This window comes from Rhamphochromis sp. 'chilingali' (assembly GCF_963969265.1).
Source record: "Rhamphochromis sp. 'chilingali' genome assembly, chromosome: 7".
In the NCBI taxonomy this organism is placed as follows: Eukaryota; Metazoa; Chordata; class Actinopteri; order Cichliformes; family Cichlidae; genus Rhamphochromis; species Rhamphochromis sp. 'chilingali'.
In genome coordinates this window covers 23,302,985-23,327,164 of record NC_137934.1, presented here as the reverse complement: position 1 = coordinate 23,327,164, position 24,180 = coordinate 23,302,985, and the positions used below count along the sequence as shown (strand labels likewise).

At 41.1% G+C, this 24,180-nt stretch overlaps 1 protein-coding gene across 2 annotated transcripts in view; it reads left to right on the top strand.

Moving 5' to 3' along the window:
• The first annotated feature begins 2,904 nt into the window (after window positions 1-2,904).
• LOC308399722 (calcium-activated potassium channel subunit beta-4-like) overlaps window positions 2,905-24,180 on the top strand; it is a 35,569-nt gene continuing 14,293 nt past the window's right edge. The window contains exons 1-2 of one of the 2 annotated variants that reach the window (XM_080887117.1): window positions 2,905-3,453; window positions 10,283-10,453. In XM_080887117.1, coding sequence (XP_080743243.1) covers window positions 3,223-3,453; window positions 10,283-10,453 — 402 coding nt within the window. In that variant the 5' untranslated portion in view covers window positions 2,905-3,222. The remainder of the gene's footprint in view (window positions 3,454-10,282; window positions 10,454-24,180) is intronic. The other variant, XM_080887118.1, reaches the window with a different exon arrangement.

The following is a 24,180-nucleotide window of genomic DNA, read 5'->3' as shown; positions in this document are numbered from 1 at the left end:
GAGCTGAGGCTCCTTCACCCACTGGGAAAAAAATTCAAAACAGCTTCTGCATAAAAACCCAACAGAGTATTTGAAGGGGGTGACTCTGTGTCAACGGGTGCCTTTTTTTTTCACTCTCTGGGCTCCTCATTCTGGCTGAGAGAGAGGGAAATCAATAGATCTCAGTTGGCTCATTGATCGTTTGGTCTTTGGAGACTACTGTGGTTGGCTGTTTTGGTCTTTAACAACAATCAACCTCTGTCTACGCCACACTCATCTCTCCTGCCTGTGTGGACGAGCAGACTGTGTCATCACAGCAACACTAATGAAGTTCTGATAGTTTAAAAGCACACAAACACCATCTTTTAATGCCAGGAACAAGATGATGATAAACGCTGTGATGACTTACAGTACGACTGGTTACCCACAGACTCTTCTTCCTATTTTTCATCCCTGAGGGCAAAACTGGTTTTACTGTTAGTATCTTTAAATGTTTTTTAGACAGAAATAGGAAAAAGGCTTGGTTCCTTGGATACAAAAAATCCATAATAACCTTTCAGCATGTAGTAATTTATCTAATCAGAGCTCTTTACTGAGCAGGTCAGAGAGAAGAAGTCCAGATAGAAGCATGTGGCTCCAACATGAACGAGAACAACAACCTGAAAATGTTAATCTGTCGCGTAAAAGTAAGAGGCAAAACCTGCAGTTCCTCTAGCATCCACTAGAGACCACTAGAGAAAATGTTAAAACTTCACAGCAGAGATAAATAGCATGATGTAACTTGCCTGTTTGAGTTGTATTAAGGCTTAAAGTTTGCATTATTAGTGGTGTGGCCTCTTTGACTAACACGTGGACAGAGTCTCTGAGCTGGACTTCTAAGCTGTGTTTGTGCTGTTGGAGCAGTTTTAATGACACTATTTGACCAATAATATGGCTGCTGTGAGGTTACTGTGCTAACAGACTGTCCAAGACGTCCATGAGTGAAATGCTGGGATTTTATTTGGATGTTACTGAGCACCGTGTAATTAATGACTAAATTATCTTGAATTAGCTTATAACTCAACCCTCTTTCCCTATTTAAAAGGTTATGAAGGGTAAAACTATCCACAAAGGCCAAAATTCATGTTTATTTGTATGGCAAAGACATTTTAACAAGCGAGACTGTAGCCAGCTCCTAGTGGGCATCACAGGAAATGCAGTGTTCTGTTTTGAGGTTTTGGTTTTGTTCAGTCACAACCAAAAAAAAACTTTCCTATGAAGTGAAATGTGTAAATCGTGTCATACTTTTACGTTTTACATGTTAGCAGAGCAACAACGGCATGAAGGTCTGCCATGGGCATGAAATCCAGTTGTTTCAGCCTGAGTCATAATGGTGAACCGACCAAACGAGTGTTTATTAAGCTTGCCTCAGCCACTCAAAGCCATAACTAGTGAAACTAACTGGAAACACTAACTCCATCTCTGAATACGCAGTTATCTCAGCTAAATCCTCACATCTGTCTCACCATCTGTGGGATGTTTTCAATTACTGCATTTCTAAATCCAGACTGGCGATGCTCCACTACTTCTGAGAAAGACAGATATTTGAGATAGATATAAGTCCGGTATTAGTTCCTGTGTGAAAGCAAACCTGACATCCAGAAAAACAGAGGATGTTTCTGAGAGTGTTGCGCTCTCTCGATCCGCTAAGAGGCTTATCTCATGCAGCATGTAACAGCGAGAGAACAACAAGGAGCCAGCGGCGAAATAAAACCTGATCTGGATTGAATCATCAAGCCACCGGAGTGATCGAGCATCACTCAACCTGCAGAGAGAGAGAGAGAGAGATGAAACCATAGAAACATGCCACGTAGCCACAGGCTGCACCACATGACCAAAAGTATGTAGACACCTGAGTCGCTGCTGGATAGAGTTCAGGTTAGGACATCAAACTGTTTCCCAAAGTGAAAGGTTTTCAGCAGGAGGGTTGAACTCAGACACGACACTCCTGCTGGACGTCCTTGCGCCGCTCTTTGGCTCCATTACACATGCGTCTAATCTTATAGCTTAAGTTCTGCAAATAAACCCCTAAAGTCTGACGACCACATGCTAAAACTGTCCACACTCATGGCTAAGAAGGATCAAGCTTCTGCAGTCTGTCCACACAAATGTGTCACTTTTGCTGCACCTCGCGTCTACGTTTCTCCACCATCTCCAGAGATGGGCTCTGGAAATGCTGCTGAATCTTGGCACACACATCTCCACAGAATCCAGCCAAGGAGGTTCACCTGTCCAGAAGCTGTTGACCCGTTAAGAACTGCTGACCCATTAAGACCTGACATAGATACAATCCCAAACTATGTGCAAGTACAACAAAGACTGTCTTATGCAGTTTTAAAAACACATAACCAATAAAGAAACTCTAACCATTTAAAACAAATCTGAACTTTTAGATTTTCAAGAGCAGGGAGCTTTGATCTTTCATCAGCTGTGGGTAGCTTCCTCTGTAGATGTGATGAGGTGAGGAGCTCATAGTAGAACCCAGAGCTTCTCCACCTCAAGACGAGACAGCTGAGGTGCTTCACCAGGATTGGTCCAACGAAGAGGAGACCTCTTCGTTTGACACAGGACACCCTGGAAAGACTCTCAGCTGACCTGTGACCTCTCTGAGGAGCTGGAGGGGGAAGTGTGGGTGTCTGGGTCTGATTGGACCTCTTCCCTGTGGTCACATCTGGCTCCATTAACATTAAAACTACACAGTGGCCATAGTTTATATACAGTCTTTGCTTTCTCTTTATAACGTTATCACTCGCTATGACGTCAGTGCATGCTGCTGACGCCAAACCAGCTGAAAGCAGACTTGTTGTTGACAGAGTTATGTGCAGAAGTGTCCACACAGTTTTGGCCACGTCGCTGAGCGCGTGTGTTGTGATTTTGGTGAGCTGAGCCTTTATCGTAGAAAGTTCCAGGGTTGTTTGGGCTTTTGCAGTGAAGATGAGAAGAGTGAGGAGAGTGGGAGGTGAAGGGTGAGAAGGAGGGCAGGCTGGGGTGAGGTGGGCGATAAAAGAGGCAGAGGGGGAGGAGGGAGGACAGATGAAGCGCTTACAGAACGAAAGCGGTCGCGTTTAAACTCAACAGTTTCTCAGCACACAGCGAGCAGCGCCTCCTCCTCTTCTTTCCCCTCCTTCATCCTCCGTGCATCCATCCTCCTCCTCCTCCTCCGTTCCTCCTCTCCATGCCGGCGGAGGTCTCCGCGGGGCTGCCATGGCGAAGATCCGGGTGTCGTACGAGTACTCCGAGGCCGAGGACAAGAGCATCCGGCTGGGCTTGTTCCTGATCGCCTGCGGGATCCTCAGCCTCTTCATCCTGGGCTTCTGCTGGCTCAGCCCGACCCTGCAGAGCCTCCAGAGCAAGCCGGCCAACTGCACGGTGAGCCCGGCTGCCAGCTCCGAGCTGCCACCGCCGCTGCTGCCGGAGCCGCCGCCGTACAAGGAGGTGTAGTAGATGTAGTAGTAGTAGTCAGGTTAGTGGTAGTATTAGTTAAAATACACACTGAACCCGACTTTTCTTGTCGTTTGTTGTCGGGGTTCACGCTGTGCTGGTTTTCAGAGGTGTGTTTATGTGGAAGTAGTTTTAGTGAGGACTGCTGCTACCACACTTACTGTAGTACTGCTACTGCACTCAGTACACGCTGCAGTTAAATACTTTTGATATCACACAATACATTTCTAGGGCAGGCTTTGACTGTCTATAGTACTTCACTTTAAAATATTATTTTAGCACACAGCCTATTAATAGTTCTTCTATAAAAAGAAAAAAAATAACTTGCAGCCTACTGCAGGATACTGAGAGCTGTTAAGGATTTCAGCATTTCGCAGGAACTGCTGACACAACCAGGACTTTAACTGATTAATTACACACATTAAAAGTACATCAATCACAAGTACTGAAAAATAGTAAACATATGTCTGCTGTAGTGTTGCTATAAGGCTACTAACACTCAGCGGCAGCAGGGTGGCTTTACCTGGAGCCTAAATTAGTGATGTGACTGTGTAAGTGTGTTATTATCAGCTGTGGTATTAGTGGTTGATAAAGAGAGGAGTGCTTCAGTGTTAGTAAAATAATAAGTGAAGTCAGGACCAAAATAAATGCAGTTTTTAACATAATACTGACATTATTTTCTTCATATGTGCACTCGTCTGCTTTCAGCTCAGTGTGGGAGTCTTTTTGCACTTATTTACAGTCTCCTTAGTTTCTCCTCACACACGGAGTGGAGTAGACACATTAAGCCAACTCACCACTGTACGTATGTCACCATGAGTTCAATAAAAGTGAGAAACACCTCCAGGCTGCCAACTCTCTGTTAGGTCTCCCGTTGCTGATGGTGGAGTAAACATTTCCATCGATACTCAATATCCAGATTTTGGAGTCAGGATCGGGACACGTCGGCATGATTGGAGATTTTATAAAGTATTAATGTTGATTCAGACAAAAAAAAGTATTTAAGGGAAAATAATGTTGATTCCTGTGGATCTGGGTCCAGTATTTGCATTTTTTCTGTTTTTAATCATGTGAACTTAATGAATTCACAGCTTTTTGAAATTCTATGCATTAACTGGACAAAGCTGCAGCTTTACTTATAGGTGAAAGGATCCACTTGCCTCTTTTGTTATGCTGCAGTTTTTAGGAAAGTCCAAATTGTTTACTAGAAAGTCACTGACATATTTACTCTAGTATATGTTGCACTGACACACTGACGAGAAGCACCATGTCGAAGAATTCCTGGTGTTGAGATCAATATTGAAGGATTTCTGTGAGTTTGACTCAGATTATCTGTGCTAATCTCCTTCAGCCACTCGAGAAGTGTCCAGTAATAACTGAGGGCAAACTCTAATGCAGATCAGTTATCAGACTTTGATGGACAGTGAGGGGGATCCCGCCGGTCTGACCGAGGTGATCTGACACAAACTGTCAGTCGTCTGTCAGTGAACGCGGCCCTCGCTGTTGTTTCTAAATTAAAGTCATTCTGACAGCTGAGTCTAACATCTGTAGTCCAGATTCTATGTTAGTCTGAGGTTTTGCTAACTTTAACCTCACAGGTAACATGCTGTAGTTCTAGTTTAAGCCTCAAATTTGGAAAATGCTAACTGGATACCCAGCAGTCAGACATTTTTTATCCCCCAGAGGATTATTTTTAACTTTCGGTATTTTCTCTTCCATTTCCTGGAAACCATCCTCATAACTCTCTAAAACTACTTGGTATTAGTTGGTATTTAGCTATAAATTACAAGAAGATCACAGAGAAAGTCCTACACATGGGATATTGAGAAAGAATGACATTGTTATATTTGTGTTTTTTACAAAGAAAATACGTATTAATGCATTAGAAAAGCCAAATATTGCACTTAAACTGATCTTTCTTTCTTTTTTTCAAAGGTAACCTTCACAGCTGAAGTTTTACTCCTGCTTTATGCTTGGAAAGTTCCTAATTTGTAGTAGAAGGAGTTCTAGAAAAAACCCTAATATACCACTTGTAAAATCTGCAGTTTTCTCATGCAGTTCATGCAGTGTAGACACAGAAAGAAAAGCATAACTCAACCTTAGTTGAACTTCAATTTCAGTGACTGTCTCTGCAGAATTAGAACATTTTAAGGTGCAACCTACATTTCTAGTAATGTTATGTTGACCTTGTCATTGTGTTGTTTTGATGTCGATGTTTCTAGTGGATCCAACCAGTTACAAACAAAGTTCTGTAAGATTCTTTAATCCTTCCATTGTGGGAATCCATGTTTTTGGATGGACCTTGCAGTGATGATGGTTATTTTTCCTGCCAGATTGATGGACCACGGCCAAAATTAAAGCCTTGTTAAGCTTTTACTCAGAGAAAGAAGGCTGACCTTAACATTTCCCTAAGCTCATCGTCTTTTTCTTGCTGTTAACTATTCAGTTCAGTTCAATTCAATTCAATTTTATTTATATAATGCCAAATCACAAGCTTAAACGCTAGATTGACAAAAGCTTATATTAACAATCATTTAAGAATCTACTTTTATTTCTAGAGAGGAACTTCGTTCCATATGACGTTTCTTGAGATTGTTTATCTTCACCAAACCCATTTCTCAGGGAGTAAGACTTTCAGATGCAGAGGAACTTTTAGAATGGAACTACAGGTTAATCAAACAGATATTCAGTGATTTAAAATTCCGATGTTCTCAAATATTGTCCGGTATTGTTTTTTTCTTTATGACACACAAAACATAAACAGGCTTCTCTGATATTTGTTATGTGTACATATTTATTTAAGTTCCAACACGTGTTATTAGCAGGGAAGTTCCTAAGTGCCCTCTGGTGGACAAAGACAGCGATACGTATAATGTTTTTGAAGGGTGTTTTATTTTCCCTTTTTAAATTTCGGCTGGTAGCCAATAATATCGTCCTGCTTATAAATTGGCCGGGCTCAAGGTGGAACTTGGAGTGCTTTATGCTGTTTTACAGTATTTTGAGCTTCACAGAATATCTTTTGAAAGAAGGGCAAGTTCATATTCTTTTAAGCCTTTATCTAGAGGAAGACACCCAGTAGGAATTTGAAACGACAAGCTTGAATGAGTCAACATTTTGACAAGTTCGTCATCATTTTGTTGCTTTTCTGATGCTTCAACTGACTAATTTACCTGCAGCTGCATCTTGGTAACTTCTAAAGCTATTTTGCATTGTCTTGTTGCTGAATAGGAGGCCACCACTGTGCAATCAGAGGGATGATTGCTGTGAGAAGAAGGCAGTATAATTACTTTGTGAGATATTTTTACTGAAAGGGAGACAAACTTCCGTCTATTACCTTCAGTCTTAACAAACTCCACTGCCATCAGAAACATATTGAGAAAACACAAGCAGCCAATCAGTTTTTCTAGTTTCAGCTTTTTGTTCATGTAGCGAATCCATCTATTATTTTCAGGGGAATCTTTTTTGGTCACAGACGGTGTCTCTGAATCTCCTTCCAGACATCTCAGTTGTTTCATTTTTAAACTTTTTCTTCGATTCATATGCAGCAGGTCGGTCTGGTGTTCTGCTCACTGGCAGCTGTTTCCCCAGTTGGTAAAGCCAATCAGCATTCTCCTGCTTCGGAGCCAGAGAACCAGTGACAGAAAAATGGCAACAAGCCTGAATGAGATCAAGACAGCTGTGCAGGTTTTGTACGTTGAATTTCCCAAATAACAACTCGTAAATCTCAGTGTTTCTTCAGATATCCTGGTCACGGATTCTCCGTCTTTAAAATGGATAAATTAGATTGAATGAATCAATATTTCCATTTAGAGCTCCTGCTGCTCTCAGAATACAAAATTACCCTTTAAATAACTTCTCGTTGGGTTCAAACATTCCTCTTCTTGCTGTACATGGCAGAAGAAAAAAACATGACCATTAGTTTTGACAGAAACTAAAACATATTGTTTGAAATCACAGCTCAAGCAGCCTGAGGCCTTTAATGATTGAGTTAGTCATTTATTTAGATTTTTGTTGTCAGGACCAGTGTTGGTCAAGTTACTTGAAAAAAGTAATCAGTAACTAATTACTGATTACTTCCCCCAAAAAGTAATCCCGTTACTTTACTGATTACTTATTTTCAAAAGTAATTAATTACTTAGTTACTTAGTTACTTTTTAAAAACACGATTTACAACCTGAACAGGTGATAAATATAGATAGATCTTTCAGCCCAATTCTACTTTTTCTACATAATCCATCATACAAAATGTAATCAAATGGAAAAGTCTCTTTTTTTTAACTTGTTTTATCAGTTTTAATCTTTTAACTTTATGCATCAAGCAAAAATTTAATTATATGCAACATTCTCTGAGTTGAATAAATGAGTTTAACATTTAAACCTATTTTCTACTCAAAGTAAGGTCAGTACTTCCACGCTGCACGCTCATACTCTCTCCCACAATCGATATGTGATCCATTGTTGATCTGCACACAGCTGTTGTCACTAACGGCGCACTCGCTTACGTCACTGTCGTGAGACATTCTTAGTAACGCAGTAACGCAGCGTTCCTACGGGAAAGTAACGGTAATCTAATTACCGTTTTTGCAATAGTAATCCCTTACTTTACTCGTTACTCGAAAAAAGTAATCAGATTACAGTAACGCGTTACAAGTAACGCGTTACTGCCCATCTCTGGTCAGGACAAAGCGTCCACCTTTAGCTGTTTCGGTTCGCTTGTGCTGCATCACTTTCCGCTCTGGATCGTTAAAAGTGTTTGCACAGCGTTTTGAAGCCATTGGGACTTCTCGTGGTATAAATTACAGGCAGCCACAGCCTGCACTCCCAGCTGTTTACTGTGGATGATGAATTCATACCGGCCTGATTTATTTGGCTTTTAGCTTATTGCATCATTTTGGAATAATGTTCATGCATTATGGAGACTGGAAGTCCAAAGTCATGTGGCAGAGAGCACGTCTGCTCTGTCATTCACTGATCCATTGCTTAATAACACATCAATCACGATGGTTCGACATTATTGCAGCTTTGTGACCTCTTGAGTGATGAAGCGGTCTGACTTTTATCAGATCTGCAAAGACTGACTGATTATTTCTCATGGACATTGATATTTATTTTCATGCCCGAGGTCGTTGTTTGAGTCCAGTAATGAGCCGGTAGACAAGTTTCCGCCATCGCTCATCATTAACATCCAGACATATAAAAGATTTAGACTGTACTCTGTGTCCACACATTTTTAAAAGCTGCATGAACAAAAGTTCCCACAGATATAAGTGTTTACTAAAAACTGATGCTGACTGAGCCTCAAGAGAGCTGCTGCTCCCACTGCAAGGATGTGGACTCCGTCAGAGGCTGTGCAGAAAGCACAGTCTCCTCTCGAGCGTGGAGATGTAGTTGGACACGTTCAGCAGGACAGGACAGGACTTGGATTTGGGACAAGTTGAGCAATGTGGCACAAGTCCATCTCCGATGCTGGGCCAGTGAACCAGCTGGGAAAAACTGAAACATCACAAGCTCAACTGGAAGGATCTCTGGAAAATGGAAGGAAGCAGACTCAGCTTTATAATCAGAGTCACCTACAATATCCTCCCTACAGCCCAAAACGTCCATTAGTGAAGTGGAGACGACCATATGTATGCTCTCTGCCAAACTCCAGCAACTCTCAGGCAAAAAAAGCCTGTCCCAAGGCCACAACACCTAGAAATGTACAACTTCCACAACCAGGTCCTGCAACAAATGGTGATTATCTCATAAGGAAGGAAAACTGACGCCAATGCCCTCGCTCCTACAGTGGTCTGAATACCAAGCCTCATTCCCTTCATGAGAGCAGGAGAACTTCTTGTGAAGTCATCGGCAAGAGTAAGCATAACCCTGGAAGATGCAGGTCAACCCTGATCACACTGGTCTTTCTGATAGGAACAATAACTAATCTCAGGCCAGACCTCATGTTGCGATCAGCTTTGCAGAAGATATTAGACATTCTGGAACTAATGGTACTTTGGGAATCTGGAGTTGAAGAGCCATATGAATGGGAAAGCTTGTCATAATAGCAGCTCAGGCAGAATCTTGCTGTGGAGGTTGAGTGTAGAGGGCTTATTGTCAAGACCAAAACTCCTGAAGAGGATGGGAGTGCGAGGGCACTGAGCGAAGTAGTGACTGGTTGTGGATCAAGAAAAAGGACGCCAGGTGTCATGTTGAGTCCTCTGGAGGTATTGTGGAAATAAAATCAATGAAATACTGAGGATGGAAGATGCCCATCTGATGACCCTAATGAAGCAGTTACTGCTCACCCACTAAGGACCCCAGGCAGGAAGCAGTGCTGATTACTCAAAGGATTGCACCATCAAGTCCTATAAGCTCCACTGAGTCAGAGTTCCTGTATTTGTTTTTAAATCCTTAAATGGTATTTACCCCGAGCTCTCAGGTCATCTAACCAACTGCTGCTACATATACAGAAATCTAAGTGGAAACTCAGAGGGGACAGGATTCTCTATCGCTGCCCAAAGGTTATAGAATAAACTGTCTTTGCATGTTAAACAGTCACCTCAACAGTCCATTTTTAAAACTCATCCTAAACACATTTTTCCTCCCAGGCCTTCAAATCAGCATGATACATTCAAATCATGTTATTTTTACCTTAATCCAACCTTCGGTTAAAAACCCAAACAAAACATTCAAATTTACCTCACAGAAAATTGGACAATTAGCAAATATGTATATTTCAAATAAAATTACCAGTAAAAGATGTTATTTTTCAACGAATCAGCTATCAGAATCGACGCAGTCCACTAACATATCCATCACTAATCGTGTGCTCCCCCTCTTGCAGGTGGTGTCGGTGTTGCGTCCGGAAGAGATGTTCGAGTGCGTGTTCACATGTGGAGCAGACTGTAAGGGAACGTCGCTCTACCCCTGCCTGCAGATCTTTGTCAACAACTCCGAGTCCAACTCTGTGGCTCTGCTGCACTTTGACGAGCAGCAGCTGGTCCTCAACCCAAAGGTAACGACACCTCGTTTTACCGTGTGACGTGAAGGCGTGAGCGGCATGTTTTTTATAATGTTTTTCTTTATCAGTTAGGCTCTGATGATGCTGAGCTGCTGTCCTGATAGTCCGAACTACTTTGTATCCGCTGTTTGGTCATTAAAACAGAGACGCTCATCGTGTTTCAGCGCTAAAGAGGATTTTATTGAACCTGTTTATTTCCTTCATTTACTTTTTAAATTAGCTCTCACATCAGATAAGCTGTATTCTCCAGTTTGAAGCATTTAATGTCAGCTAATTGATTCATTGATTAATCCTTTCAGCCCATATGACAGCTCATTCTGTGGATGAAATAGTTTATTAAAAAATCAGCTGTTCCAGCTCTTATATCAGACAAATCAACAGCCAGCCTTTTTGAACGTTTGTGATCAGATTGCCCACACGACCTTTAACGTCATCTTCACCTTTGGAAGCATTGCTGCTACTTTCAGATCACTTCCTGTTCACTTACTGTGTGCACTTGGTTGAGGGCTATTGCTAATGTTTAGAACTGGGTCTTCTTCTACAGCCCAGAGACCAAACAGCAGGTTTCAGTCAAAAAGTTGTACAGTTTGCAGTCAGGACAGTTGTTCTTCGGTTTGTTTGTGTTTTTCAGGATTCGTTGGTTTGTCCAGATCTCCAGGCTCAAAGTCTCATATTTGACTGATGCCAGTGCTAGCTTTGTATTAAAGGCTGGCTTTTAAAGGCCAGTTTTACAGCCTTTAAATGAAACTAATAAGCTTTGCACTGTGAATCAGTGTTGCTATTACACATCTGAATTGGGGCAGACCTGAAAACCAAGGCTGTTGGATTCAAAATGTCTGAATGATTATGGACGATAATCATCGTGTCATGAAATAACACGTAAGCTCATACGAGTGCTTAAAATTTGATTTACCAGTCTCTCTTTTCACAGATCATTTATTTTAGTACAATACACCTCACCTCACCGACGGTGTGAGAGATTTCACTACAAGCTTAATTACTGACCCTTCATTTAGCATCACAATGAGTGAAGAGTGAAAAGCTTTAATTCCTGCTGCCAAATGTGGAGATTTACAGCAGCTCAAACTACAAAATATTAACAGTGAGGCTGCCAATTACTCAGAAATGAAGTACTCTGAGTACTCTACAGTGGTATTTGTACTGCACGAACACCCCTAAGTTGTAATATCTTGAGGCAAATGCAATAATCCGGGAAAGCTGATTGTGTTCACTGAGAACGCCGCCTCCGGATGAACACAAACAACTGTCTGAGTTTTAATGGCAGCAACAACATATCAGGCAATCACCATATTAGGGATATCTGCTCTTGGTGACATCATACAGACCCAAGACTGGAAATTTGATGTGAAACTTAACATTTAGCTAATGGGTATAACTGTAGCCACATTATTTAAATCTTTGGCCATGTTTCATATGAACGTCACCACTGAAACAGCAGATTTAGGGCAGATTTAAAGTAAGTAGTTTGAGTACCCTGATAAAAGGTGGTCTATGCCTCAGTGGGTCAGAGGTTAAATGGCTGAAATGAGGAAAAAATGGAAGTGTTGCAGTGATCTTGCCATATTTTGCTGTTTTAGTTCCATCTGAGTGTCAGGAGATTTTCAGTCTGATTGTTTTTGTATCGCAGCATCTAAAGTCAGAGGTGAACCTAAACAGATCCGCTCACTGTGTGAATGAAGGACTCAGAGCGCCATTAACAACCAGCTGATGGTAAACACTGCACAGCTGCGTGACTCCGGGTCTGAGGGCTGGCTGTTTACAGTTTGAACCCCTCCGGGTTTCCACTTTAGCTGTGTGGGTCATGAAAGAAAGCACATCCATGTAGTCAGGTTCAATATCTGGTGAAACCAAAACAGCTGAATCTTTCATAGCAATGACACGCTTGCATAATCTGGATGGGTCCACATAAATTTGGATAAATAGTGCAGAAAACCCCCCCACGAGGGGCCAAAAGGACAATATGCAACAAAATAATCAAACAGTAACAGAGATAAACACAGAAGTCTGTGCTGCTGCTGCTTCTTCTTCTTTGGTGCATGCCTGGGTCGTCGCTACAGCAACAGAGTAAATATAGAGGGGAGAGACGGGGCGTCATCGATGCTGCTCAGTCGCCATGGCAACCCATGATGTGGAGATGGAGAAACGGAGAGAGTGCGAGAGAGAGAAGTCACGCTTCATTCAGAAATCCTTTAATGTCGAGAGAGAGAGGCTGAAAATTGGAAAAGGACGGATGTCGCACCGCTCGTCGGCTGGGTGACCTTTACATGTAACTGAAAAAGGGGTGGGCGAGGGTTGGAGGGGAGGGTTCCTCGCTTCAAATATAAAACCTTTATTGCTCCGTCTCCTTCAAGACCAAAACATCGTTAACATGTTGGCAAAAAGACAAAAATGAGCTTGTTGGCGGGTCCTCAGCCTGCCTCACAGCGTCATCAGCTCCTCACAGATTCCTCAATGTAAACATCCAGATTCATAACGGGAATAATAAGCGCGTGTGCATCACACACACACAGGTATACAGCGATCATAAACAGACAGGTGCACCGAATGAAATATGATTTCATTTGGTGCTCACGTCCTCCTCCACGGGTTTGTTTTCAGACTCTCTTACAGCAGCTTTGTATGATTCATAGTTAAAAATAAGCCATATCTTATCCTGGGCCTCAAGCAGCTCCTTCGTCTCAAATAAGCTATAAGACAGCACAGAAGGTGGGCAGGGCTTCTGTGCCCAAGATGACCATCTTAGGGTTATATCTTTGTGTGACATCAGAAAGATCCAAGAGGAAAAAAAAAACATGAAACTGAGTGTTCAGAGACGTGCTACACAGAGTGCTGTTTGAATATAATACCAGTGCTGGGTTCTGGTTGTACGGTCGCCATGTTTCACATGGCTTAACATGGGGCCGGTGATTGGAACAGTGGGGTGGTGGTTTGATCCCGGGCTCCTCCAGTGAACAAGTTTAAGTGTGTGAGTCTGAGTGCAGTAGTTAGAAAGCACTTAAAGAATACAGTGTTTTGTGATTAAAAACCTCTTTGAGTGCTGAGTTTGTGTGGAAAATTTGCAGTTAGAAGGGTATGGTTGAAATTTGAATTTTACTCTATGTTCAGCAACAAGGAGAAACCAACAACAGCTCTGTATTTCTGTTCTTGGACTTTAAAACAGCAGCTTTGCTTGATCCACAGTTCAAAATAACCGTTCTTTATCATACACTGGTGCAGGCCCTCAGTCTGAAGTGAGCTGTAAATTTCCTCAGACTGGCTGTCCCTCATAAACAGGAGGCGTATGGAACTCCCATGACTAGATTATTAGAACTTCAAGGAGGTGTTATCAAGCTGTCTTTATGAACATTTTAACATGGTTAAAACCCTGAATGGAAGTTTGATAACATTTGAAGGATTTTTTTTAAGAACTGTAAAAATGTATAAAACGTAGAAATTACAAAATTACAAACATTCAAAAAATTGGAATTTTCACATTTCTAATTTTGTAAAAACACAAGAAAAACAAAAAAACAATCAACCAACACAAAAACACGTATTTAGTTTTTCAGTTCTGTGTCTGTAATTCATGCAGTCGATGGATAGATCCAGCTGACATCAGCTGATAACTTAGCACTCCAGCTTCTTGTTCAAATACGGTCACTTCTGGCTCTTTCTGGTGCTCAAAATGCTAAAGTTTAGGCTTCAAATGGCCAAATGTCCACAGCAGATGGGTGATCAGGGTGCTGGTGTGTCTTTTATATAGAGCATATGGTTTGGGGCAGTGCAGTAATAGATGGTTTGAACCACAGCTGTCTTAAGCAGCTTTCATGTGGTCTCAGATGACAAAGATTGTGAAACTTTGTCGTGATATTTTTCCTCTCTGAAGCTGTTTGGACTTCAGCTCATTGTAAAGGCAGATGAAACGATAAAAGGCTGTGTGCTGCTAGCAGGGGTATAAAAAAAGACAGCGCTGGGATTTTAGCCAATCATGATTTTAATAAATGACATATCGGCAGAATGTGTCTTCAGGGCCACAGCAGATCTCAGACGAGCAGGCGAGACGCATCGATATGTCTGTTTGGTAACCTCTCAGAAGGTTATTGTAGACGACACGCACACACCGGCTGCAGATACACAAAGTGACGCACACCTGCTGAACCACTTCATGTTTATTGGGGTCAGGAGTTCATTTCATTTTTGTTGGAGGAGAAATGAACTGTGATGACACGAGCAGAGAAATGAGCTGCAAGAGATTTTATACTCAGCGTGTGTATTTAAGTGTACTCGCCCAGCTATTCTCATGAGGACTCGTGTCATTTTCAGACCTCGTAAGGACCGTGGGGTAAAAGAAAGGTCATTTTGGCCATTTGTGATTTTGGGTTGCTTCTGGTTATGACGTGGTTTGAGAATTGTCACAAAAGCAGAAGTGAAATATGTGTGTTGGGCATGTCTAGCTCTCAGCTTGTGTTTAACCACGAACTGATAAGCTGGTGTTTCTGATCAGATAACGACTCAGACCTGCAGCTTTAATTAAAACCTGACAATCTCTTACGTGTGTGCCTACATTACTGTGTGTGTGTTCGTGCATCACTGCGTAAATCCAAGCGCCGTGTTCACTTGATTCAGCAGGTGTGAAAACAAATATGTGGCTGGATATGCTCTCCGTTTCCTAATTTAAATCTCTGAAGGTGACATGAAAAGTGCAGCAGGAAGGTTGTTGGAGAGCTTGGAGAAGACTGTTGCATTTTAGTCCCATTACATTAAGAATACTGATAAGTACTGATACAGATCAATGGAGCCAGTATTGATAAAATCCTGATGATAGCTATCTGTAATCCTCAGATGTGCAGATATTGATTTGACTTCTGTTTACTGCATTATTCTTAAAGCACCTCAGTTTTCCTGCCTTTGCTTTACATGAACAAATTCAGTTGGCCTGTGCTGCTGTTGATCTTAATGTCATGTCAGTCATTTGGTCCACAGGTGGCTCCATTAAGTAATCCCCCCCCATAGACACAACACCAATTAACTCAGAGTGTCTGTCTTCTTCTTCTTCTTCTTCTATCTCTCTTCAGCTGTTTTACAGCCACAACATCCATTTTAGACACAACTGCAATTAAGGTTCCCAGTCTGTCATTGAAAGGTCATGAAGAAAATGAGCTGAACCAGAGGTGCTTTTAAAGATGGAATTTGTTTAGATGGGTTCCCTGTTGGTTCTGTCTGGATTATATCCAATGCCATGTCAAGTTTTTCGCCTAACTTTCTTTAATTTCTTACAGAAATTTGTGCTGCCAGTCAGATCTATAGCACAATAACATGAAAACCATCCAACGACCAATCAGCTTTCTGCAATCTAACTCTATATAATGTCATCTGCAGGGCAGAGTGTGTGGATATTGACTCTTCCTGTTTTTTCTGGTGATGGTGATACACTTTGGGGTCCACAAGTACTCAGTGGGTTAGCAGAATGTAAAGGTTTCCAATGTTCTACTGACTCAGTAACTGCAGATCTCCAAACCTCTTCTGTCATTATCATCATTACAGAAACTGTGCACTAGGAGCTTCATGGCGTGGGTTTCCATGGTTGAGCAGCTCCTGTGGGTGTAATGTGAGAGTAGCCCAGTACTTTTCTTCATGTAGTTTATGTCAAAGTCTTTCCAGAACAAGATGTCATAAATAGGCAGCCATCTTGAAATTCCTCCCAGTGCTAATTTTTATTTGAGTAGTCACCAGGAAATAAAACTAAATCTATAGAACCACCAGGGAAGTCTCATCTTAAAATACAAACACTTAAAAGGTTTGATCCAAATTAAATGTTTGAAAAACATTTTTCCCCTGGGAGTTTTACTTCGACCTGCATTTCCTAAATTTTTATTTCAGGAGTGCTATGTCTGTCTCTTATAACATCTCTGCTTATGTCCCATTTTCACTTCTTGGGCTTGCTGTAAGTTGTGAACACCAGTGGGATACCATACAAACAGGACAGAAATAACAAGAGGCTAAACAGAATGAACTCAAAGCAGGACATGAGGATGAGTATAAATAAACTCAAAAGCAAAAAGAACATTAGAATGAAAATTCAACAAAAGTCAACAAAGCAAAATCTCTGGGTCCAAAAATCCAGGACCAGGAGAACATTAACAAGCATATAAAGAAAAGTTGAAGGTGGGGAAGAAATGAGAAACCTCCAAACCTCAAACTGCTGACGCTTTGCTATTACATGCTGATATAAACACAGTTATGGGAGGAGCTACTGAAAGAAATCAAGCAATTATTAGCAGATTCTCACAGAAATGACCCCAGACGTCTGCCTGTAATGTTCAGACCTGTTTAAATGTGAGACGGATCTGGATTAAAGCCGCAGCAGGGACAAAGAGACATTCTTCAAGGTTGTTCAGTTACAGAGCCACTCCTGAATTTAGGGGAGTGTTTAATGCATAACATAAAAAAATGTTTCTGCCTGGTCTTTGTAAGTTTATCCAGCTGAAAGTTATGAAGTCATAATGGTGATGGATTGATGTGTTTGATTAATTTCTCTGTCCTGCTCTGTTTTATTCTTTGTGTGCACTTCATCAGTCCAAACTCACAGTGTCCCTCTGGCTTTCTGTCAAACACACACACTGTTCAGTTCAAATTTAATGGAGTTTGCCAATCCAAGCTAGGCTGGTTACATTAGTGAGTGTGTGTGTGTGTGTCCAGCCCATAAAGTATTTCATGAGTGCAGAAATCCGACTCTAAAGTCTTAGCAACAAACTAAAGCAGCTTTGGCTTCGCTGCAGCTCGGTAATATCTCAGCACAGCGCTCTGCAGATGTTGGTGTTATGGCAGGATTACTTCTCGGCACTGACTGGTCCTGCTGCAAATGTTTCCACTGATGTCCACATCTGTAACCAAACGTGTCGGGTCAGTTAGATGTTGCATCGTATGACGTATGATTTAGTGAAGAACGATCATAAATGTTTCAAAGATTTTTTTTTTTTTTTGGGGGGGGGGGAATAAATCAAATATATGCACAGAGTCAGTGTTTACAGCAATGGCACTTCTTCGTGACTTCTTCGTCACTGTGACTCTCTGTGGTGTGCTGGATACTGATTGATGGACATGTCTTCCTGTCTCATCAAGTGATTGGTTTGTGGGCTTTTTAAATAGATTCTGGATCAGACTGTGATCTGGGGAGTTTCATAGCCATGAATTTAAAGTGTAGTTTGATGATCTCCAAGGTTCTTGATAATCACTTGTGCCAAAGGTCACTCCATCGTGGTTGAAAAGACACAGATTGAGGACATTTTTCCATATAGTCAAGAATCAAGAAAACTTTAGTCAGCCCTTAAAAAGAGATTGTGTTGTCAATTTGTAGGCTGAAATCTCTCCGCTGCTTCACTGGACACTAAAAATACCAGAATCATTTCATCCTGAGTTCATTATCCAGGAAAGCCATCAGAAGTCTCTAAATACTCTGCCTTCTGTCCTAAAATTTATCACTAAAAGGCCTCACAACCTGCAGAGGCCTGACACGCTCCAAGAAATTGATGGTGGTTTCTCTAAAGTGTGCCTATCGAGTGTGCCTATTTTACAGTTGTCTCAGTTTTTTGGGGGCCCACAGTTAGGAGTCAACTTAATTAGCATTACTGTAAGAAACAGATGAGATAACGCACAGCCCTGAATCACATGTTACACGGGACACGTGAGGTAAAGTTAGTTGCTCAGCGGAGAGAAAGGAAAGGCATGACTGATGAACCAGGTCAGTGTAAACTGAGTTTCAGTCAATACGTGTATGAAAGGTTTTTCTTTTTGGGATTAACATTTTATTGAATTTTCCAGAACACTACAGTCCACTTTAAATACAGATCACAACATGTAAAAATTGCCTCAGCATAACAGCAGAACAGTATTCTGTGATCTCTGACAGCGCTTGTCAGGACCCCAATGTCTGTCCCACTCTAAGTTTTAACCTAATCCTTTTATTCTGAACAGATACAGATCCCGCTTCAGGTGGAAGCTCTCCATTCTTCACTCCTTTAGTGGAGAATTGAAGAAAGTTAGAATCATGCAAAAGGCTTGAGTTTAGCCTCCATCTGGGAGACTTGAAGCGGCTACCAAATGAGGTCAGATGCTGGAGCACCGAGGCATGGTCAAATAAGTGTATACCTCCAATAGAACAAGACATTGCTCAGGGCATAATAAAATTTGACATAAGAAAATAATCAATCCTCGACGGAGCATTGTGGGGGGCAGAATAAAAGGTGTAATCTCTTGTGGATAGGTTGAATACTCTCCATGCATCTACTAAACCCAAGTTCCTACACATTTTAAGAGCAACTGAAGCTGATCTAGAGTGTCGCTGTGAGGGAGTGCTATGATCTAGTTATCATCCACTACCAAATTGAAGTCCCCTGCTATCAGGATTGGGTAATCACCCATATAGCTAATTATACATTCCAAATTACCAAAAAGGTAGGGTTGTCAACATTTGGTGCACAGATATTGATTAAAATCTTGAAATCTTGAATCTCAGCCAAGAGTAGCAATGTCCACCCATCTGCATCCTTAACCATCCGGGTGCATTTAAACTGTAGCTGCTTATGAATCAAAATTGCTACACCCCTACTCTGACTCTGACATGAAAAAAATACCTGACCCACCTAATCACGGCAAAGTTTATCCAACTCCTGGGGGGACAAGTGAGTCTCTTGGAGAAAGGCAATGTGAGCTTTTTTTGATTTGATAAATGTAATGATTTTCTTTTTTTTAATTGGATGGTTAAGGCCCTTTACATTCCAGGTCAATAAGGTAAAGGGCCTTTGGTGCTTATTCGCCATCATGCATTTTGTATTGGACATATAACAGTGGGGTAACATATTATTAAAACCAGGAGTTCAACACCGAGTGGACAATATATGGATGGCTGGCTATAAATAAAATAGGCTATAAATAAAATATGGAAGTAAATAAAAATAACAACTGATAAACATTTAAGCAAATACGTCTGGGGTGACAGAGAACACTAGCTACCCTCAGGTGGGCCAGGAGCCCCCAAAAGCAAAACATAAACTTTATGGTCCGTGACTCTAACCAGTCAAACAGTAATAAACAGGACCCGTTGCCTGCAGCAGCAGCATACCAAGTCAATGCATTGTGAGCAGAGCAGTCATTTCAGGACTTAGCTCCCAGAACACACCTCTGTGCAGGTTGGTTAGAACTGTCCCTTGAAAGACAGTCTTTAATAGTCTTAGTGAGATTCTCTACCAAGCAGATTGCGTCGTATTCTCAAAACTAAAGTAAGTGAATAAATCAAATCAAAGCGTGAGACCCTATAATATTGAAACTTAAACAGTTAGGAGGTGCAAAATATATCAATAATTTTAAATACTATAACTGAGCACCAGCCAAGGCCTGTTATTCAATGGCATGTTAATTACGCTATGGCAAAAAAGGGCAGTTTTTAAATCCAAGCCCTTGACTGTAAATAATTCCCTTAAGGTAAAGACAGAATGTAGTCCTGGACTTTTTTTGGGTCGATAAACTCACGTCTGCCCTCCGTCATTTTCAGCACAAGCAACGCTGGGAACAGTAGGGAGAACTTGATCTTCCTTTCGTGTAACAGCCTTTTACAGGGATTAAATGCCGCTCTTTTGTGCGTCCATACCCTTGCAGCCCTCTGGAAAGCAATCAAAGCGCAGGTGGTTTCTCCGTCCTCTGTTTTCGAGGTGGTGTAATTCCTGTCGTAGAGCGTTCACTTCGTCACTAGTTGCAGGAGAATTTTCCTTTAGTGCTCTGCTGGCATCCTCAAGGAAATCCAGGCAAGACTCGGCATTGCTTAAGCGAGTAGCCAATATCCCCTAACTTAGCCTCCACTGCCCTCGTAGCAGTTTGAATTGCATTGGGTTTGCTCTCTTGTGTCTCGGAGGTTTCCTTAAGTGTGCGTAAATACTTGCAATGTCCTTGGCTATTTGTTCAGTTGTAGCAATTTGAGTAGTATTTGACTTTGAAGGTGAGGGTGGCTGCACATCATTAGCTTTCGCCGAGGCTTCCTTGCTAACACCTTCTTGGCGTTGAAGTGTACGCTTTTGTTGGTGACTTGGCATTATGAGCTTTCACAAAGAGTCTTAAAGGCTCCCGCTGTCCTGAGGCGATATTTTGTAAATGTTGTGTAGCGTAATGTTCTAATAATAAAAATACATTTTATTTGAGGCGCCTTTCTAAAACCAGAGGTCACCTTACAAAGAGAAAAAGACATAAATAAAATAGAATCTAATACATTAAAATACAGAAAACAACAAATAAAAACAAAAAACACAAATAAACAAGATGACAGCAAGTAAAATCTGTATTAAAATCCACAAGCAGTAAAGTCAGAGATAGAAACGACAAGGAGCAGGTGCATCTAGTACAGGTAGAGCTGCTGCAAAAACCCACAGAGCCCAACAGCCAGCGCAACAAATTCTGGATCCTTGGCTTTTAGTTAGCATTAGCAGCACATCCTGTGTCCGATGTGAAAGGACTTTTATGCTGCACACTGTGACTCACAGCAATGGTCCCGGGTCAGCCCTGACTTTGTGTTAAACTAATCCTAAAGTAATAATGGTATTTCTAACCACTGATATACCACAACTTTATCCTTTCAACAGCTGCTGAAAGTTAGGGGACCTAGCTGCTATCGGATATTTATATAGAGATCCTCCAGCTTCAAACTGTATTACCCTTCAAGGACCTGCAGTTCAAAAAAGCGCCCCTCCGACAGCCAAACCCATCTGCTCTCTGATTGGATTGTTACATTTGTGATTGACATGACATTCCAATCAGATGAAAGGAAGAAAAATAGGGTCAAAATTCGTACTTGTAACTTGCAGGGTTTTTTTTGGCTAAGTCCACACCCAAATCTTTTTTACCATCCATCCATCCATCCATTCGCTTCTGCTTATGCTTTTCAGGGTCGCGGGGGGCGCTGGAGCCTATCCCAGCGCCCTGTCATAGGGCGAGAGGCGGGGTACACCCTGGACAGGTCGCCAGTCTGTCACAGGGCTAACACACAGGGACAGACAACCATTCGCACTCACATTCATTCACACATTCACACCAGGTGACAATTTGGATTATCCAATTAACCTATCCCCACAAGCTGCATGTCTTTTTTACGCACACACAAATTCTTTTTACACATACAAATCCCGATTTACAAGTACAAAACTGATTTACAAGTATCTTATGTACCTATCTTAAGTATGGGCCTCACAGCCCATTGTTCCTTCAGTGGGCTGGTTTCAGTCATTATGCAAATGTACTGTTTATAAGATTGGGGAAACCTGCAGTCAGCTGAGACTGAAGAAGTCACTTGGATGAGTGACGAAACGTTTCTCCCAGAAAACGCTACGTCCAGATGGACAGAATCAACTTTGGTGATTTACAAGTACAAAATATTTATGACCACATTTTGAGCCCATATCGAGCCTCTAGTGGACGTTAGAGGAACAGCAGCTCTTGGCTGTTGTCTTTATTTTTCACCCACAGAAGTTGAAGTTTCCATTTCAAATCAAGATGCCACTAAATTCACCCCGTTCTCCTTTAATACAAATGTTAATCCTGATGTAAATAGCTAACGCTCCATTTTTTGTATTGTTGGATTAAACTGTTAATCAGACTGAATTAAGGTGAGCTGCAGCTCTGGTCACATATGTTTACGCAGAAGGCTGCTGCACGCACCCACTGGAAACTGCGGGTTTTATTTAGCAGAATAAGTGTGTGCTGTGTTGGTGATTAAGGAGTCATTGAGCTGTTTACTGCACATCTACTCTGATTTTTCTCTGTGACAAGCAGCAGAAGAAACGTCTCACTCTCCCCTCCTGTTAGGCAGATTGATTTAACACTCCCTCTCTGCTCCGGTTTCTGTCATGTAGCGAACAAATCGGCTCTAAATCGTGTGTTTTGAGCAGTAAAATGAGGATTTGGCAGCTGAATAAAGCGATGACATGAACACAGTGTGACAGCAAAGAGAGGAAGGAAGCAAGGAGATGAAGGCAGGTGGGCGGTTTCACTCAGCTAATTACTCGCCGAGTAATTTCCTCGTCTGTGACTTAATTATGTCATAAATGTAAATGACAAGAGCTGCAGGTAACCAGAGGGCAGCTGCACACACATACATGCATGTTTTGTAATAATCTCCCCACCCAAAGTCCTACCTTTTGCATTATTTTAATATCAATAATGAACTTTGACCCCAAACTAATAATTTCTAAAGATAACCAGCAAAAAGGTTGCTCTGTAGACTTTGTGTTTTCTCATTTTTCTATCAGTATGAGGACATTTAACACAACGCCAAAGGAAACAGATTTTACTGGAATCTTTTAAAAGGTGTCTAAAACTTTTATTTTTTCTAATTATTTAATGTCAAAAATTTCTTTAAAATTATTTTTAATTATTGATGGTTGCCAGGGGTTCACCAACTGGTCTCTAGGCCTGTGTGAAGTCTAATGATTTGAACTAGACTCTACTTAAATATGGCAGATCAAATATGTCAAAATAATATAATTTAAAAACTCAAATATAAATAAATACAATAAGAAATAAATGACCCAGTTATAAAATGAATGCAATTAAATACTCAAAATATTACATTTCTTTTATCATGTTTCATTTAGTTTGGCATTGATTTACCTTTTTATGATATAATTTTTTTGTTTTTATCATTTATTTTGTATTAATTTATTCTTTTAAAATTTGGTGGTTCATCTTCTGTATATAAAAATTTATTTATTATTTGGCCAGTTTTGGTCCTCCCTACATAAATGTACTGCGGTTACTCATAAACTTATAACACTGAAACACATATGATTCTTTTCTTTTTTTTTACCTTGTGCTTTTTGATCAGTCATGAGATATACAGATATAACTCAGCAGTCTGCTCTGTTTCATGGAAGGCATTACATCTATGCTGCTCGTGTTTTAATACTGACCTTTTTATGCTTTAATCCCAAAGAAGTAGGCAGCAAACATTTTTCATTTTTCTGTTCATATGAGGACATTTGGAGCTTACAAATACAGCAAATCTCAGAGCAGCTGGAGAGGTCAACAGAAATAAGCCGAACTATTAATTTATGAAAGTATATTTGGTTCATGGAGACAGAAAAAAAACATTTAATATAATCACTGAAGAATGACGACAGCAATAATGACTTGTGTGTGTGTGTGTGTGTGTGTGTGTCATGCTAAGTTAAACTAATTAACTGTGATGAGGCAGCTTCTGGAGCTCCTGGACGCAGTGGAGGTGGGAGGCAGTTGTCAGTATCTTCCTGCCCAGCCAGGAGGCACTGTCCCTGCGGACAAACGCTACCTCTCTCCACCTCTCCTCTGCCTCAGAGGAAATGTTCAGCTGAGGCTGTTCAGACATTTGTGTGCTAACAAGTGTGTTCGACCTCTACCTAAACTGTACTAGTTTATACTTTACTCAATTCCTGGACCTTAACTGATCTTTGACAAGTGGTAAATGGCCAGTTTTGTCTCTGGGTGCTTTAGAGAAATCTTAAGCGTGTCTCAAGTAATTTAATTTGAAGTTCTTGTGCAGGTGTCGAAGTTTCCAAAGAACCTGAATCAGGTTGAATGTTGATGATCAGTCAACATTAAAAAAAAAATGAGGTGCTTATTTTTATTTAATAGTGTTTTCATTAATTATTGAATCTGGATCCAGCGCAGAATTTAGTGCAAACTTTAACCGAACATTGTGATAT